The sequence below is a fragment of the Hippopotamus amphibius genome, chromosome 11, assembly GCF_030028045.1.
Source record: "Hippopotamus amphibius kiboko isolate mHipAmp2 chromosome 11, mHipAmp2.hap2, whole genome shotgun sequence".
Taxonomy (NCBI): domain Eukaryota; kingdom Metazoa; phylum Chordata; class Mammalia; order Artiodactyla; family Hippopotamidae; genus Hippopotamus; species Hippopotamus amphibius.
This window is the reverse complement of record NC_080196.1, coordinates 45,691,598-45,708,619: the sequence shown is the minus strand read 5'-3', so window position 1 is coordinate 45,708,619 and position 17,022 is coordinate 45,691,598. Positions and strand designations below refer to the sequence as shown.

Below are 17,022 nucleotides of genomic sequence, written 5' to 3'. Positions count from 1 at the left end.
ATTTCTTTGGAATTTGAGTCATGTTTGTTCTCCAGCATATGGCCTGTTTTGGTGACTTTCACATGTATTACAAAAGAATGTACATTCTGCTGTTGTTAGGTGGCACACCCTATGAATGTCAACTAGGTGAAGTTCGTTGATAAAGTTTTTCTAACCTGTGTACTGTTACTGATTTTTTTGTCGAATTCAAAAATCATTGAAAAGTGGATGTTTAAAATTTCACAATTTGATTTGTATTTGTCTATTTCTTTTGTTCAGTTTTTTTTTCACCATTTTTCTTCATGTATTCTGAAGCTTTATTATTAGATATCTACACATTTAGGATTTTTGTATCTTTCTGATCCATTGCCCATTTTATTACCATGAAATTTCCATCTAAAATTATTAATGTTGTTCCTCCGTATGTCATGTGTCATTTTTCTCTGGTTTGTTTTAAAAATTTACTCTTTTATTTTGACTTTCAACTGATTATAATGTACCTAGGTGTGACTTAACTTTGTATTTTGCTTGGGGTGTGTTTGATCTGATTGTCAGTAGCTTTTGTCAATTTGGAAAACTCTTGGCCATTATATTTAAAAATATTTCTTCATTCACTTTCTCCTTTCCATCTGAGAAGCTAAATCAAGACCACTTGATACTGTCCCACAGATTTCAGATGCTCTGATCCTTTTATTATTTATCCTGTCTTTGGGTTTCATTTTGGATAATTTCTATTGACTTATCTTCAGGTTTACTGATCTTTCCCTCTGATATGTGCATGTTCACTGCATGAATTCTTTTCTGATGTACATTTTCATTGAAAGCATTTCACTTGTATCTTTTTTTAAGAGTTTCCATCCCTCTTTTGAAATTTCACATATTTTTGTATATTGTTGTCCATCTTATTCATTAGATCCTTTAACATGTTTATCATAGCCATTTTATAAAACTGCTTGATATTTCTGATATTTAGATAATCTCTGGATCTGCTTATACTGAGTGTTTTTCTTCTGCTCATATATAAAATTTTGTTTCTTCTCATATTTTGGGAGACCCTTGGGAGATTTCTCTCAGCTTGTTAGTATGATTTCTAGCTTTTTATATTTGAGTTCTGTTTTTCTCTCTTGTCCTTTTTTCGTCTTTCTGCTTTTTGAGATCTGTCTCTCCACTGTAGTGAAGGACTGGAGTGCCTTGGAGGGACTTTTCTCAGTTCTGCTGCTTCTCCCCTAACCTTCAGCAAGACAAGGATTTGTATTTAGAGAATTGCCTGGGGACTTGAACAGGGGGAGGGAGGGGGAGGATCTCTCTAGACTGTTTTATACTGCTTTCGATCTTCTCTGTATTACTTGTCTGTTCTGTGTATCCGTTTAAGGCTTTTGGGGAAGAACTGCTGGCTAGCAGCATCCTTGCCCTGTGGATGGGGTCCCTCAGGATCCTAATCTCTCACTCCAGCTTTGACTGGTTTCTTCTGTACTGCAGCAAATTCTTCCTCCTCCTGAGGAGGGTTCCCTTTCTGCTAGGGACAAAAGCAGCTTTGAATCTTTTTCTGTCCTATAGAGTATTAATAACTTTTGGAATTTAGCTCTTTTAGGTTTCTTTAAACCCTGTCTTTTCTGCTGGGTTTTAAAAGCCTATAGTTTTATAGTTTATCTGGCATGCTCTCATTGTTGGGAGTGACAGTCTTTGGTGACGTTCCACATTCTAACCAGGAAAGTCCTTGGACTAACTTCGAACACATATTAAAGTTGCATAACTGAGTGTTGATGAATTAAATAAGATAGATCTTAATGTTTATAAATACAGCCCATTAAAAAAATTAAATCCTATCATTCAGCTTTATCATATAGATATTTTTTTACCCTTTGAGTGTTTCTTAAATGCAAATCCACATTTAAAAGAAGGATGTGTGCTACCACTGAGATAATAAAAGAATGTGATAGGGCTCTGCAGGCCATGCTAAAAGGGGGGATTCTGGTAGATATTTTGAGCAAAGCTTAAAGTTTTGGAAAAGGTTTTGCTTTTCCAAGGTGATTATGAATTAAAAAACTTACCATGTTCTTCCTTAACTCCCATTCACTGTTGTCTTGGATTAATATATTTGAAATGTGGCTATTTTGGACACATAAGTTACTTCTAAGGTTAGTAAAAATTAACTGTGCTTCAACTGGGTATTCCAATTTAAAAATTCACACATAATTGTTAGGTATTTGCCTTATTTTTCTAAAATATATGTAACTTTTTTTTTCTCTTTCTTTTTAGGAATCCTAAAGCCAAAATATTAGAACAAAAACAGAAACATGGCTCTCCATATTACATTTCTTTGGATGATTTTGGTCCTGCTTCTTCAGAATTCTGTATTAGCTGAAGATGGGGAAATAAGATCAAGTAAGAACTATCAGCATTGTCTTTTTTGTTATGAACACATTGTGGAAATCAAATTAGAGGAGCTCTAGCAATGGCTTTAAGGATCTTATTCTGATTGTCTTTGATGCTGTGATTCCTTAAAATAAATATATTGCTATGTTACTCCTTAATTGGGAGGAAAAGCTATCAGAAGTCATTTTGAGAAAATTATGTGTTAATAGTTTTTTATTGACCCATCAGGCTTTGGAATAAGCAATTGGTATTGAGTCCATGTTCAGCCATTTATATAAGCTTCATAATATGGAGATAAAGAAAGTACCTCCCTCACAGGGTGGCTATCAGGACCATCCTGTGAGTTTATCTCATAGAGGTAAGATAATTCATGTAAATAAGATAAGGCATGTAAATGACAGCACAGTGACATTCAGTGAGTGGTGACTATTATTCTGATTGCCTGTAGGAAAGCTTGCATGAGAGAAGGAAGGCTGTGTTAATTGTAGTTCTGCAACCCAGGCCATCCTTTATAGACATCCTGCTTCTTTTAAAAAGTATGCTTATATTCGTATTTTAAAACTCATAAACATAAACCCCCTAACTATAAATGGTTTCTCTAACAGTTAAATCAGATGATTTGACAGCTTGATTCAACTTGGCTTCAAATTTATTAAAACAATAATATTTAATGTTTGCATAGCACTTTTATAGTTTAATCCACTCAAGTGCTCTATGGGGTAGATACTCTTTGTTTTTTGAGTGGGAAAAAGAGAGTCATAAAATATACGAGCCTTGCATAGTGTCATACATCTGATTAGAGCTGTAGCTAGTATCTGGACCCTGCTTTTCATCTTCAGTGCATTCCTTTCCTATGACACCGGTGATTCACCTCTCTGAGAAGGAGGCCTCTTGGAGTGGTATTTCGTCTGGGGTTTACAATTGGCAGTACTTGCTTTTGTGTCCATGCTCTTGGCTAACTGCTCTTGCAGTTATGAAATATATGCCCCATAGCTCTGGAAAGGGGTAGAAAGGGCCAAGAATAACCCTGTAAGAGTTTATAGCCACTGAATCGAGTGGTACACAAACACTCACAGGTCCAAGCAATAATGAGCCTCATAGCATTGAGGAAGGGCAACCTCGATGAGTCCTGCAAACACAACCTCCTGTCCTTTTGTCTCTCCCACAAAACCCTAATAAAAGCATAACCCTGTCATCCCTGTTCAGCTCCCAAAAATAACAGGAGAACTGCATTCCCTTGGGTTAGAAAATATGCCTCTGGGCAGAATCCCATTTTTTGCTGTCCCTACCCTGACATCTGGCGGTGGTCACCAGGACAGAGGTTGTTGGAGTAGTGTCCCTCACACCCCGTGCACTGCGACACCACCTGCCCTATAGCACCTTAGGGTGGTGTCGTAATCACAGTTACATTTGCGAGACAAATCCATATTTTGGCCATTTTTTGTAGGGAGTGTAACTTCTTGACTGTGATATGCGTCCACTTGACAATAGTGTTTACTTCTGCTGGTTACTGTGATGGGTGAGTTAGCTGTGAAATTGAAGCCTCTTCATGGAAGCTTTGTCATCATCCCAGATATGTACGTGAACAAAGATAAGGAAAAGAATGGAAAGGAAGGAGAGGAAAGGAGGATGCGAGGGGGGTGAAGAGAGGGAGAGATTGGTTGATTGATTGATTTATTCCAAGGAGATGCAAAAATGCTAATTGTCACCATTTTTTTCTCTAACACTATTCTTTGCAATTATAGTATCTTATTTGCAACATATATAGAAAATAAACCATCCTTATTATAACTTTAAATTGGGCATCCAAAAAAAAAAAAGCAACATTGGGCATCCAAACACTACTTAAGGGACACCATTAACCTGAGTAAAACCGCAGAATGTAAAATTTGCTGTCTCATTACCTTGACTCAGCTCATTCTCTTCTAACTCATCATCTCCAAGGACATGGGATCTCTGTCCTCTGGGCCATAAACAGCAGTATTTTTGCTGCTTTCAGTGCAGAAGTTTGAGAAGAAGGCAGCAAGTACAGCTGTTCCTTCCTATGTTCTCTGTTGGCCGCTTCAAACTGATAGGGATAGAGTAGGATAATTAAAGAGTGAGTTTAGAAATCCCACTAGGGGATTAAAGACAGAAAGGAAATTTTAAGGGAGTTTGGGAGACTGCTGTAAGCTAATGACTACTCAAGAAAAGAATTCAGTAACCTAGCAACAATCTACCCTACCTTGAAGGAAGACCAGCTGCATCCAAATGCCAGGCACACTCAAGCCACAAACCCTGATAGTTAAAATACAAGACAATAGATATGGGGTCTGAATCTTATTATGTGAAGTCATGGAGTTAATAGTCCTTGCAGAGTAGCATTTCTGCATGTAACCAAGACAGAAGGTGAAAAGGGAAAGAAGCTAGGTGAAGGGGACATTATACCCAAAGCTGAGATGAATTACCATATTTAAGTGTATGTCACCACCCTTTTGCTAATATACATGATGATTTAAATAGTGCCATTACAGTTAGACCTGGTTAGACCATATAGAGACAAAGGAGGAACTAGTGATGTGAGTCTTGACATCTGCCCAAGAACGAGGAAGGAGGTGGTCTTCTCCCCTCCCCACTTTTTCTTTGGTTATAAAAATGTAGCCCCCTTTGTTGCTGAGGCTGCACCCCCTTGCCTGCCCTCTTGAATCTCTCACAAGAATCCTATGCTAATAAACTCACTCTTTGCCTCACACTGAATACCTTCTGTGACTAGACAAAGGAACCTGAGCTTCAGTAAGTCCTGACATCAGGTGAGCGGTTTTAATCAAAAGACAGTGGCTTCAAGTCCCCTCCTAGTCAGGGATCATGGGTTCAAGTCCCGAGAAGGAGTGCAGTTTCCAAACCATTGGAATTACCCAAACAAACCAGTTTGTGTTTGGGGCTGAGCCTGTCTCTCACATCTGGAGCTTTGCGCTTGCTGCACCCTCTGATTAGAATGTTGTCCTCTTAACCTGGTTAAAGCCCTGCTTTCCGATCTCAGCTTTCCCACAAAACCACCCCTGACTTTACATAGTTAGATGGCCACCCCTTGCTCAGTGTTCTCATAATTCTTTGTACTTGAACCAGCCAGTTGTCCATCTTAACTAGGCTGGGAGCTTTTTGAGATATTTCAGGTATGTTTAAAGCCACTACCTAGCATGATATCAGGGATGGAGCAAGTATTCAATATATACATACTGAAAGAGTGAGATGGGGTTAGAGTCATGTTGTGTACTGTGGAAAAGAGAGTTAAGGAGACTTTTTTTTAATTAAAGTATAGTTGACTTACAACGTTGTGTTAGTTTCTGCGGTACAGCAAAGTGATTCAACTATAAATATGCATACATTCTTTTTTATATTCTTTTCATTGTGGTTTTTCACAGGATATTGACTATAGTTCTCTGTGCAGTGCCGTAGGACCTTGTTGTTTATCCATTCTGTATATAATAGTTTGCATTTGCTTAGCTCAGGCTCCCAATCCTTACCTCCCCCACCCTACCCCCTTGGCAACCACAGGTCTGTTCTCTATGTCTGTGAGTCTGTTTTTGTTTTGTAGATAAGCTCATTTATGCCATATTTTAGATTCCACATATAAATAATATCATATGGTATTTGTCTTTCTCCTTCTGACTTACTTCACTTAGTATGATGATCTCTAAGTCCATCCATGTTGCTGCAAATGGCATTATTTCATTCTTTTTTAATGGCTGAGTAATATATGTACATATGTACCACATCTTCTTCTTTTTTTTTTTTTTTTGTACTACATCTTCTTTATCAAATTCATCTGTTGATGGACATTTAGGTTGTTTCCATGTCTTCGCCATTGTGAATAGTGCTGCTATGAACTTAGGGGTGCATTATCTTTTTGAATTAGGGTTTTGTCCAGATATATGCCCAGGAGTGGGATTTATGGATCATATGGCAACTCTACTTTTAGTTTTTTGAGGAACCTCCATACTGTTTTCCATAGTGGTTACAAAAGAGATTTTTTGCTTTTGTTTTTCTTTCCACACGTGCTTAGAACTTGTCTGGGTATAACTTACACCACAGATAGTCTTTTTTTTTTCCTGGTAGAACTCTAAGATGTGCTGATCACACGTTTCCTGGTATCTTGAAACAAGAATCTTTATCTGTACAGAAAAAGGAATATCTTCATCCCCTTGATCATCGATTCACTTTGCGGGAGCTATTGTTTTGACTACATTTTTAGCTGAAGATGAGAGATCAGACCTTTAAACATTCATCTTGCGTGTAGTGCAAGAGTGGCTGCTTTCATAATCTCAGTTCATCAAAATTTTCTCAACAAGAATGTGGATCTTTGCTGGCTAGTTTAGCCCTGAAGCTGGCAGAAAGTTTGTTTTTAATTTCTCTCCCCCATTCATTGGTTTATACATATTTTTATAAATATTTCAGGGTAGCATTAAACGAAACATATTTCATTGATAACAAAACAATGATGTTAGTCTATAGCTGAAAATCATGCATTTAAATTTTTGTGTTTTCATTTATTTGGTGGAGGAATACAATAAAATGCTGCCTTATAGTAATCCATGCCCCTACAAAGAGATATCTAGATATCATATTCATATATGGCTCTGTTTTTTATTCTCTATTTTTATTTATTTGGCTGCACTGTGCAGCACGTGAGATCTTAGTTCCCCAATCAGGGATCAAACCTGTGCCCCTTGCAGTGGAAGCACAAAGTCTTAACCAATGGACCGCCAGGGAAGTCCCTATTCCCTGTTTTTAAAGCTGAATCATTAATACTTAAAATAAGACAATTCAAAAATACCAACAAAAATCATAGCCCTCATTTATAAAGAATTTTCTTAAGCTAAGTGGTATATCCTATTTAATCTTCACAGAGCTCCTATGAACTGGTTATTGTTATCTTCTTTTTAAATTCAGCTTTATTGAGGTATAATTGACATATAAAATTATAAGATATTTAAACTACACATTGTGGTGACTTTGTGTATATACATGTGAAAGGATTCCCCCCATCTGGTTAATTAAAAACTCATGCATTTAAAACTTCCCATTTTTGTTTTTTATGTAACACATATACTCTGATGGTTTTCTCTTTTCACTTAGGTTGTCGTACTGCTCCAACAGATTTAGTTTTCATCTTGGATGGTTCTTACAGTGTTGGCCCAGAAAACTTTGAAATAGTGAAAAAGTGGCTTGTCAATATCACAAAAAACTTTGACATAGGACCGAAGTTTATTCAGGTTGGAGTGGTTCAGTATAGTGACTACCCCGTCCTGGAGATTCCGCTCGGGAGCCATGAATCTGGAGAGAATTTGATGGCAGCCATGGAGTCCATACACTACTTGGGAGGAAACACAAGGACTGGAAAGGCCATCCAGTTTGCCCTTGATTACCTTTTTGCCAAGTCTTCACGATTTCTGACTAAGATAGCAGTAGTCCTTACGGATGGTAAATCCCAAGATGAAGTCAAGGATGCAGCAGAAGCAGCAAGAGACAGTAAAATAACGTTATTTGCCATTGGTGTTGGTTCAGAAACAGAAGAGGCAGAACTTAGAGCTATTGCCAACAAGCCTTCGTCTACGTATGTGTTTTATGTGGAAGACTATATTGCAATATCCAAAATAAGGGAGGTGATGAAGCAGAAACTTTGCGAAGGTAAGCCTTAATATTATGTGGAAACAAGTAATGATGATGCTTTCTTACATTTTGGTATAACTTGTTCATTTGCACTGGGGAAAATGGTTATATTTAATGTCAAATTACTTAAGTTAGAATTGAAATGAGCACACATTTTTATGTTATATTTATTCTGGATAAATTTTGTTTTTAGGAACAATTGTTTTCTTATAAAATCTACAGTTGGAAAATATAGTGTTTTGTAATTTTTTTGTGTTTTCCTTTCAATTACAATGTGTTTATTGCGGAGATGGTAGAAAATAAAGACACCTAAAGAATAAAAATATATGTAAAGTACACATGACCATATCACTCTTATTAACAAGTTTTTCTGTCTTTTTCATTGCAGTCTTTTCCTTTTTTGATTTCAGTGTGTCTGAGAGTTTATTCATGTGCCTAAATAAGGATATTATATATATAATTTCATAGTCTGTTTTCATATTATTTATGCTCTATTATTGTGTGTAAAATTTTAATACTCTATTAGTATGATAGCAGACACTCTTTTAAGATAATCTATTTAATAATTTCTCCATTTTTGTATGTTTGGTTTATTTCTAAGTTTTCCTAATACAAATAACTGAATATTCCTGTACCTAATTCTGAATGGGACTCTTTCATCATTTCTTCAGAAAACAAGGGTCAAATTACTAACATTTTTAAAACTTTGGAAGAATGTTAAAAATTCCACTTGAGAAAAACTTAAACTCCCACGAGCAATGAGGCAACATTTGAAAATATAGTACTTACCAGTCTATTAATTATGTTTATATCATTTCATAAAATCTGACTTCATGTGTATGATGGGTCCCCAGTATGGGAAGTTCCAGTTTTTGGTGAACATTAATCCTGTTAGGGTATAGAAATGCTGTGTTCACATTATTTTGGGGGGAGATAATTTATTCGTATCTTTTATTTTTAACATTATAGGCATTTAACATACCATATACCTAAAAATAGTGTTTATGTAGATGGAAATGCTTTTTTCTCAGTTTACCTACAAAAAAATCCACAAGTAAGTTGGTTCACATTTGATAGAAAAATTTCTAAATGATTGTGGCTTAGAAAAATTAATTCCTTTATTTTCTTCATATTTTGGGGGTTATAGTAGAGAAAAACATTTTAAGGTTTTTTAGATTATTTTAAAAAGCATAGAAATTTTTAAAAAAACTACTTCAAAAGAAAGAAAAAATAAGCACAGAAAATTAGACATTTTCTTTAATAAAACTTTAAAAAGGACACTAACAAGTAAGTACAAATGGTCATTACAGTTATTGTTTTTATGAATCTCTAACAGTAAGACTGTTGACTTTTGTTGTGTTGAACAGGTCAAAAGGATTTTCATTTTTAGTATGTTGTTACATTAATTAGAATTCTTTGCTTTTGGAGGGTAGGTATATTTCATTATTAAAATAGACTTTTCATGGTGAAATTTCTCTTAATCCTAAAGTATAAATTTGATTAAATATGTCTGTTTAGTAGTTGCTTCCGAGACTTCCTCTGTAAATCTGTATTTTGTTAAATGTATTGTCTCTATTTAAAAATTTCAAAATACACATGAAAGAGTAGCTGTGTGAAAAGGGGTAAAAATTCTTTCAGCTGAAATGTATGATCTGTAAAAAAAGAAATCAAATTCGAAATCTTGCCAAATATTTCTTCATCCACACTCACAAAAAAATGTAAGTAATGTCTGTGTCTTTTCAGTTCATGTATTCACTGTACAATAGACATCTTTTAAAATGTACTTTTAAAAATTGTACTTGTGGAAGATATGGGCTTTGTTGCACTTGACTTTTCATAATGTCCTAGATTATGATTAATGCACTAAATTAATGAATAGCAATTCATTAATTTGAAGCAGCTGTATTGTAGCTGCTTCAAATCATGTAATTTGTGTTTGATTATTTAACAAATTCACTTTTTTCTTTTTGGATAAACAGTTAACTTCTACGTTGAGGTGCTTAGTGTATAGAATTACTATTTCTTAATATTGTTGCCTTTTATACTCTACTGTGGTTGATCCATGATGGACAAAATTTTATCCACCTCTTTGTTCCCACGTGGACTATTTCATCTTCATGGGCCTACTGTTTCCTTGGAGGTGTATTCTGCAATACATTCCTTATTTCAGGACCACCTAAAAGTGATGGGCACTGATTTCTTTCTTTATCTGAAAGTCTTCTATTTTGGGTTTAGTTTGTTCTTTTTTAGTTCTTTGACTTGTAAAGTTAGGCTGTTTATTTGAGATCTTTATTATTTTTTAATGTACATTTTTATTGCTATGAATTTCCTTAGTATTGCTTTTGCTGCAGCCCATAAGTTTTGGTATGTTGTGTTTTACTTTTTGTTTGTCTCAAGATATTTTTTAATGTCCCCTTTGACTTAATGATTTGTCCAAGAGCATATTGCTTAATTTCCATTTATTTGTGGATTTTCCAGTTTTCTTCCTGGCATTAATTTCTAGTTTCATTCCATTTTGGTTGGAAAATATACCTGGTATGATTTAAATCTTCTTAAATTTGTTAAGGCTTGTTTTTTTTTGTTTTTTGTTTTTGTTTTTGTTTGTTTGTTTGTTTGACCTAACATGTTATGTATCCTGGAGAAGTTTCATTTGTGCTTGAGAAGAATATGTATTCTGCTTGGGTGGGGGTTGTTCTATATATGTGGGTTAGATCCATTTGGTCTATAGTGTTTTCAAGTTCTCTGTTTCTTTTTTGATCTTCTGTCTGGATGTTCTATCCATTATCAAAAGTGGAGCATTGAAATCCCTTACTATTATTGTATTGCTGTCTATTTATCCTTTCAGTTTTGTCAATGTTTGCTTCATATATTTGGGCACTGTAATGTTGAGTGCATATGTATTTATAATTGTTATGTTTTGCTGGCAAACTGACCATTTTTCATTATATACTGTCCTTCTTTGTCTCTTTTGACAGTTTTTGAATTAAAAGTCTATTTTGTCTGCTGTAAGTATCACCACCTTTGTTCTCTTTTGGTTAGCATTTGTATAGAGTATCTTTTTCCATCCCTTTACTTTTATCCTGTGTGTGTCCTTAATTCTAAAGTAAATTTCTTGTAGATAATATAGATTTTTAAAAAAAATCCATTTAGTTACTCTATGCCTTTTATTAGAGATTTTAATCAACTCACATCTTGATTAAACCCCTCTGAAGTAATTACTGACAGGGAAGGATTTAATATTGTTTTCTGACTCAGCTTTTTTGTCTTTCTTTTCTCTCTTACTGTCTTCTTTTGTGTTTCATTGATTTGTTTGTAATGACATGCTTTGTTTCCTTTTAAATTTACTTTTGTATTTCTTCGATAGGTATTTTCTTTGTGGTTACCATGGGGGTTATGTAAAACATCATATTGTTATATCAATCTATTTTAAATTGATAACTTTCAGGGGTCTATATTTTTGCTTATTCCTGCCCCCTTTACACTTTTTTATCAATGCCACAAATTACATCATCTTATATTGTGTACCCATTAAAACAGTTTCACAGTTATAGTTTATGCTTTAGTCTTTTAACTTCTGTATCAGGATTAAAAGTGATTTAAATACCACTGTTACAGTATTACAGTATTCTGAGTTTGTCTGTATATTTACTTTTACTAGCAGGTTTTATACTTTCCAGTGCTTCCGTGTTTCTGTTTAATATCCTTTCCTTTCAATTTGAAGGACTTCCTTAGTATTTCTTGTAAGGCAGGTCTAATGAACTCCCTCAGCTTTTTTTTAATCTGGGAAAGTGTTTATTTCTCTTTCTATATTGAAAGACAGTTTTGCCAGATATAGTATTTTTGGTTAGCATATTTTTTTTTTCTTTGAGCACTTTGAATATATCATCCTGTTGCCTTGTGGCCTGCAAGATTTCTACTCAGAAATCTGGTGATTGTCTCATGGGCTACCCTGTACGTAGTACATGCTTTTGTCTTGCTGCTTTCAAAGTTCTCCCTTTGTCTATGATTTTTGACAATTTGATTATAACGAGTATTGATGTGGATTTCTTTGGGTTCTTTAATCTGGATGTCCATTTTGTTTCCTAGATTTGAAAAGTCTTTGGCTATTATTTCTTTAAACAAGCTTGTTTCTTTCTCTCTTCTGCCACTCCCATAATCTAGATATTGGTCTACTTGATGGTGGGCATAAGACACTTAGGCTTTCTTCAATCTTTGTCATTATTTAAAATTTTTGTTCCTCTGCCTGGATAATTTCAAAGGACCTGTCTTCAAGTCTGCTGATTCTTTCTTCTACTTGATCAAGGCTGATTTTGAACCCCTGTAGTCAGTTTTCCAGTTCAATTATTGTGTTCTGCTCCAAAATTTGTTTGATTCTTTGTGTTTTCTTTCTTTCGCATTTTGTACATGCATCATTTTCTTGAGCTCATAGAACATCCTATGATGTTTATTTTGAATTCTTTATCAGATGATATATTTCCTTTTCTTTAGAGTCAGTATTTGGAGAGTTATTTTGTTCCTTTCATTGGGTCATGTATCTCATAATTTATTTCAAGATTCACACATTTGAAAAAAGCGTCATCTCTGAAATTGTGTGAGCAATTCATTCCTTTTTTTTATTGTTTTTTTAAAAATTTTATTTGTTTATTTATTATTTTTTGGGGGGTACACCAAGTTCAATCATCTGTTTTTATACGCATATCCCCGTATTCCCTCCCTCCCTCGCCTCCCCCCACCCTCCCTCGAGTCCCCCCACCCTCCCCATCCCAGTCCTCTAAGGCATCTTCCATCCTCGAGTTGGACTCCCTTTGTTATACAACAACTTCCCACTGGCTATCTGTTTTACAGTTGGTAGTATATATATGTCTGTGCTACTGTCTCACTTTGTCTCAGCTTCCCCTTCACCACCCCACCCCCTCCCAAACCTCGAGTTCTCCAGTCCATTCTCTGCATCTGCATCCTTGTTCTTGTCACTGAGTTCATCAGTACCATTTTTAGATTCTGTGTATGTGAGTTAGCATACAATATTTGTCTTTCTCTTTCTGACTTACTTCACTCTGTATGACAGACTCTAGGTCTATCCACCTCACTACATATAACTCCATCTCATCCCTTTTTATAGCTGAGTAATATTCCATTGTATATATATGCTACATCTTCTTTATCCACTCATTTGTTGATGGGCATTTTGGTTGCTTCCATGTCCTGGCTATTGTAAATAGTGCTGCAATAAACATTATGGTACATGTTTCTTTTGGGATTATGGTTTTCTTTGGGTATATGCCCAGTAGTGGGATTACAGGATCATATGGCAGTTCTATTTGTAGTTTTTTAAGGAACCTCCAAATTGTTTTCCATAGTGGCTGCACCAACTTACATTCCCACCAACAGTGCAAGAGAGTTCCCTTTTCTCCACACCCTCTCCAACATTTGTTGTTTCCAGATTTTGTGATAATGGCCATTCTGATCGGTGTGAGGTGATACCTCATTGTGGCTTTGACTTGCATTTCTCTGATGATGAGTGATGTTGAGCATCTTTTCATGTGTGTGTTGGCCATCTGTATGTCTTCTTTGGAGAAATGTCTATTTAGGTCTTCTGCCCATTTGTGGATTGGGTTATTTGCTTTTTTGGTATTAAGCTGCATGAGATGCTTGTACATTTTGGAGGTTAATCCTTTGTCCATTGTTTCATAGGCAACTATTTTTTCCCATTCCGAGGGTTGCCTTTTAGTCTTGTTTATGGTTTCTTTCGCTGTGCAAAAGCTTTTAAGTTTCCTTAGGTCCCATTTGTTTATTCTTGATTTTATTTCCATGATTCCAGGAGGTGGGTCCAAAAGGATCTTGCTTTGATGGATGTCATAGAGTGTTCTGCCTATGTTTTCCTCTAGGAGTTTTATAGTGTCTGGCCTTACATGTAGGTCTTTAATCCATTTGGAGTTTATTTTTGTGTATGGTGTTAGGAAGTGTTCTAATTTCATTCTTTGACATGTTGCTGTCCAATGTTCCCAGCACCACTTATTGAAGAGGCTGTCTTTTTTCCATTGTATACTCGTGCCTCCTTTGTCAAAGATAAGGTGCCCATATGTGTTTGGGCTTACTTCTGAGTTCTCTATTCTATTCCATTGATCTTCCTTTCTATTTTTGTGCCAGTACCATACTGTCTTGATCACTATGGCCTTGTGGTATAGTTTGAAGTCAGGAAGCCTGATTCCACCAACTCCATTTTTCCTTCTCAAGTTTGCTTTGGCTATTCAGGGTCTTTTGCATTTCCATACAAATCGTAAGATTTCTTGCTCTAGTTCTGTGAAAAATGCCATTGGTAATTTGATCAGGATTGCACTGAATCTGTAAATTGCTTTGGGTAGTACAGACATTTTCATGATGTTGATTCTTCCAATCCAGGAACATGGTATGTCCCTCCATCTGTTTGTGTCATCTTTGATTTCTTTCATCAATGTCTTAAAGTTTTCTGCATACAGATCTTTTGCCTCCTTAGGCAGGTTTATTCCTAGGTATTTTATTCTTTTGGTTGCAATGGTGAATGGGAGAGTTTCCTTCATTTCTCTTTCTGCTCTTCTGTTGTTAGTGTATAGGAATGCAAGAGATTTCTGTGCATTAATTTTGTATCCTGCTACTTTACTAAACTCATCAATGAGTGCTAGCAGTTTTCTGGTAGAGTCTTTAGGGTTTTCTATATATAATATCATGTCATCTGCAAAGAGTGACAATTTTACTTCTTCTTTTCCAATTTGGATTCCTTTGATTTCTTTTTCTTCTCTGATTGCTGTGGCTAAAACTTCCAAAACTATGTTGAATAATAGTGGTGAGAGTGGACACCCTTGTCTTGTTCCTGTTCTTAGAGGGAATTCTTTCAGTTTTTCCCCATTTAGAATGATGTTGGCTTTGGTTTCTCATATATGGCTGTTATTATGTTGAGGTAATTTCCTTCTATGCCCATTTTCTGGAGAGCTTTTTTCATAAATGGATGTTGAACTTTGTCAAGAGCTTTTTCTGCATCTATTGAGATTATCATATGATTTTTATCCTTCAATTTATTGATATGATGTATCACATTGATTTGCGTATATTGAATACTCCTTTCATCCCAGGGATAAACCCCGCTTGATCATGGTGTATAATCTTTTTAATATGCTGTTGGATTCTGTTACCTAGTATTTTGTTGAGGATTTTTGCATCTATATTCATCAGTGATCTTGGTCTGTAATTTTCTTTTTTTGTGACATCTTTGCCTGGTTTTGGGATCAGGGTGATGGTGGCCTCATAGAATGAGTTTGGGAGTGTTCCGCCTTCTGCAATATTTTGGAAGAGTTAGAGAAGGATAGGTGTTAGCTCTTCTCTAAATGTTTGATAGAATTCACCCGTGAATCCATCTGGCCCTGGGCTTTTGTGTGTTGGGAGATTTTTAATCACTGCCTCAATTTCTGTACTTGTGATTGGTCTGTTCATAGTTTCTATTTCTTCCTGGTTCAGTCTTGGAAGATTGTATTTTTCTAAGAATGTATCCATTTCTTACAGGTTATCCACTTTTTTGGCATATAGTTGCTTGTAGTAGTCTCTCATGATCGTTTGTATTTCTGCAGTGTCTGTTGTTACTTCTCCTTTTTCATTTCTAATTCTGTTGATTTGCATCTTCTCCCTTTTTTTCTTGATGAGTCTGGCTAATGGTTTATCAATTTTGTTAACCTTCTCAAAGAACCAGCTTTTAGTTTTATTAATTTTTGCTATTGTTTCCTTCCTTTCTTTTTCATTTATTTCTGCTCTGATCTTTATGATTTCTTTCCTTCTGCTCACTTTGGGGTTGTTTTGTTCTTCTTTCTCTAATTGTTTTAGGTGTAAAGTTAGGTTGTTTATTCGATCATTTTCTTGTTTCTTAAGGTAGGACTGTATTGCTATAAACTTCCCTCTTAGAACTGCTTTTGCTGCATCCCATAGGTTTTGGGTTGTTGTGTTTTCGTTGTTGTTTGTTTCCAGATATTTTTTGATTTCCTCTTTGATTTCTTCAGTGATTTCTTGGTTGTTTAAGAGTGAATTGTTTAGCTTCCATGTGTTTGTATTTTTTGCAGTTTTTTTCCTGTAATTGATATCTAGTCTCATGGTGTTGTGTTCTGAGAAGATGCTTGATATGATTTCAATTTTCTTGAATTTGCCGAGGTTTGATTTGTGACCCAAGATGTGATCTATCCTGGAAAATGTTCCGTGTGCACTTGAGAAGAAAGTGTATTCTGTCGTTTTTGGATGGAATGTCCTATAAATATCAATGAAGTCGAGATGGTCTAATGTGTCATTTAAAGCTTGTGTGTCTTTATTTATTTTCTGTTTGGATGATCTGTCCATTGATGGAAGTGGGGTGTTCAAGTCTCCTACTATTATTGTGTTACTGTCGATATCCCCTTTTATAGCTGTTAGCATTTGCCTTATGTATTGAGGTGCTCCTATGTTGGGGGCATAGATAGATATTTACCATTGAGATATGTTCTTCTTGAATGGATCCCTTGATCATTATGTAGTGTCCTTCCTTGTCTCTTGTAATAGTCTTTACTTTTAAGTCTAATTTGTCTGAGATGAGTATTGCTACTCCAGCTTTCTTTTGACTTCCATTTGCATGGAACATCTTTTTCCATCCCTTTACTTTCAGTCTATATGTATCCCTTGGTCTGAAGTGGGTTTCTTGTAGGCAGCATATAGAAGGGTCTTGTTTTCATATCCATTCAGCCAGGCTGTGTCTTTTGGTTGGAGCATTTAATCCATTTACATTTAAAGTGGTTATTGATATGTGTGTTCCAATTACCATTTTCTTAATTGTTTTGGGTTTGTATTTGTAGGTGTTTTCCTTTTCTTGTGTTTCCTACTTAGAGAAATTCCTTTAGCAGTTGTTGTAAGGCTGGTTTGGTGGTGCTGAATTCTCTTAGCTGTTGCTTGTCTGTAAAGCTTTTGATTTCTTCATCAAATCTGAATGAGATTCTTGCTGGGTAGAGTATTCTTGGTTGTAGATTTCTCTCT

General features: G+C 35.4%; 1 protein-coding gene across 1 annotated transcript in view; it reads left to right on the top strand.

Annotated features, from left to right (window-relative positions):
- COL21A1 (collagen type XXI alpha 1 chain) overlaps positions 1-17,022 on the top strand; it is a 212,329-nt gene that overhangs the window by 59,771 nt on the left and 135,536 nt on the right. The window contains exons 2-3 of the mRNA XM_057700407.1: positions 2,239-2,364; positions 7,471-8,022. Coding sequence (XP_057556390.1) covers positions 2,277-2,364; positions 7,471-8,022 — 640 coding nt within the window. The 5' untranslated portion in view covers positions 2,239-2,276. The remainder of the gene's footprint in view (positions 1-2,238; positions 2,365-7,470; positions 8,023-17,022) is intronic.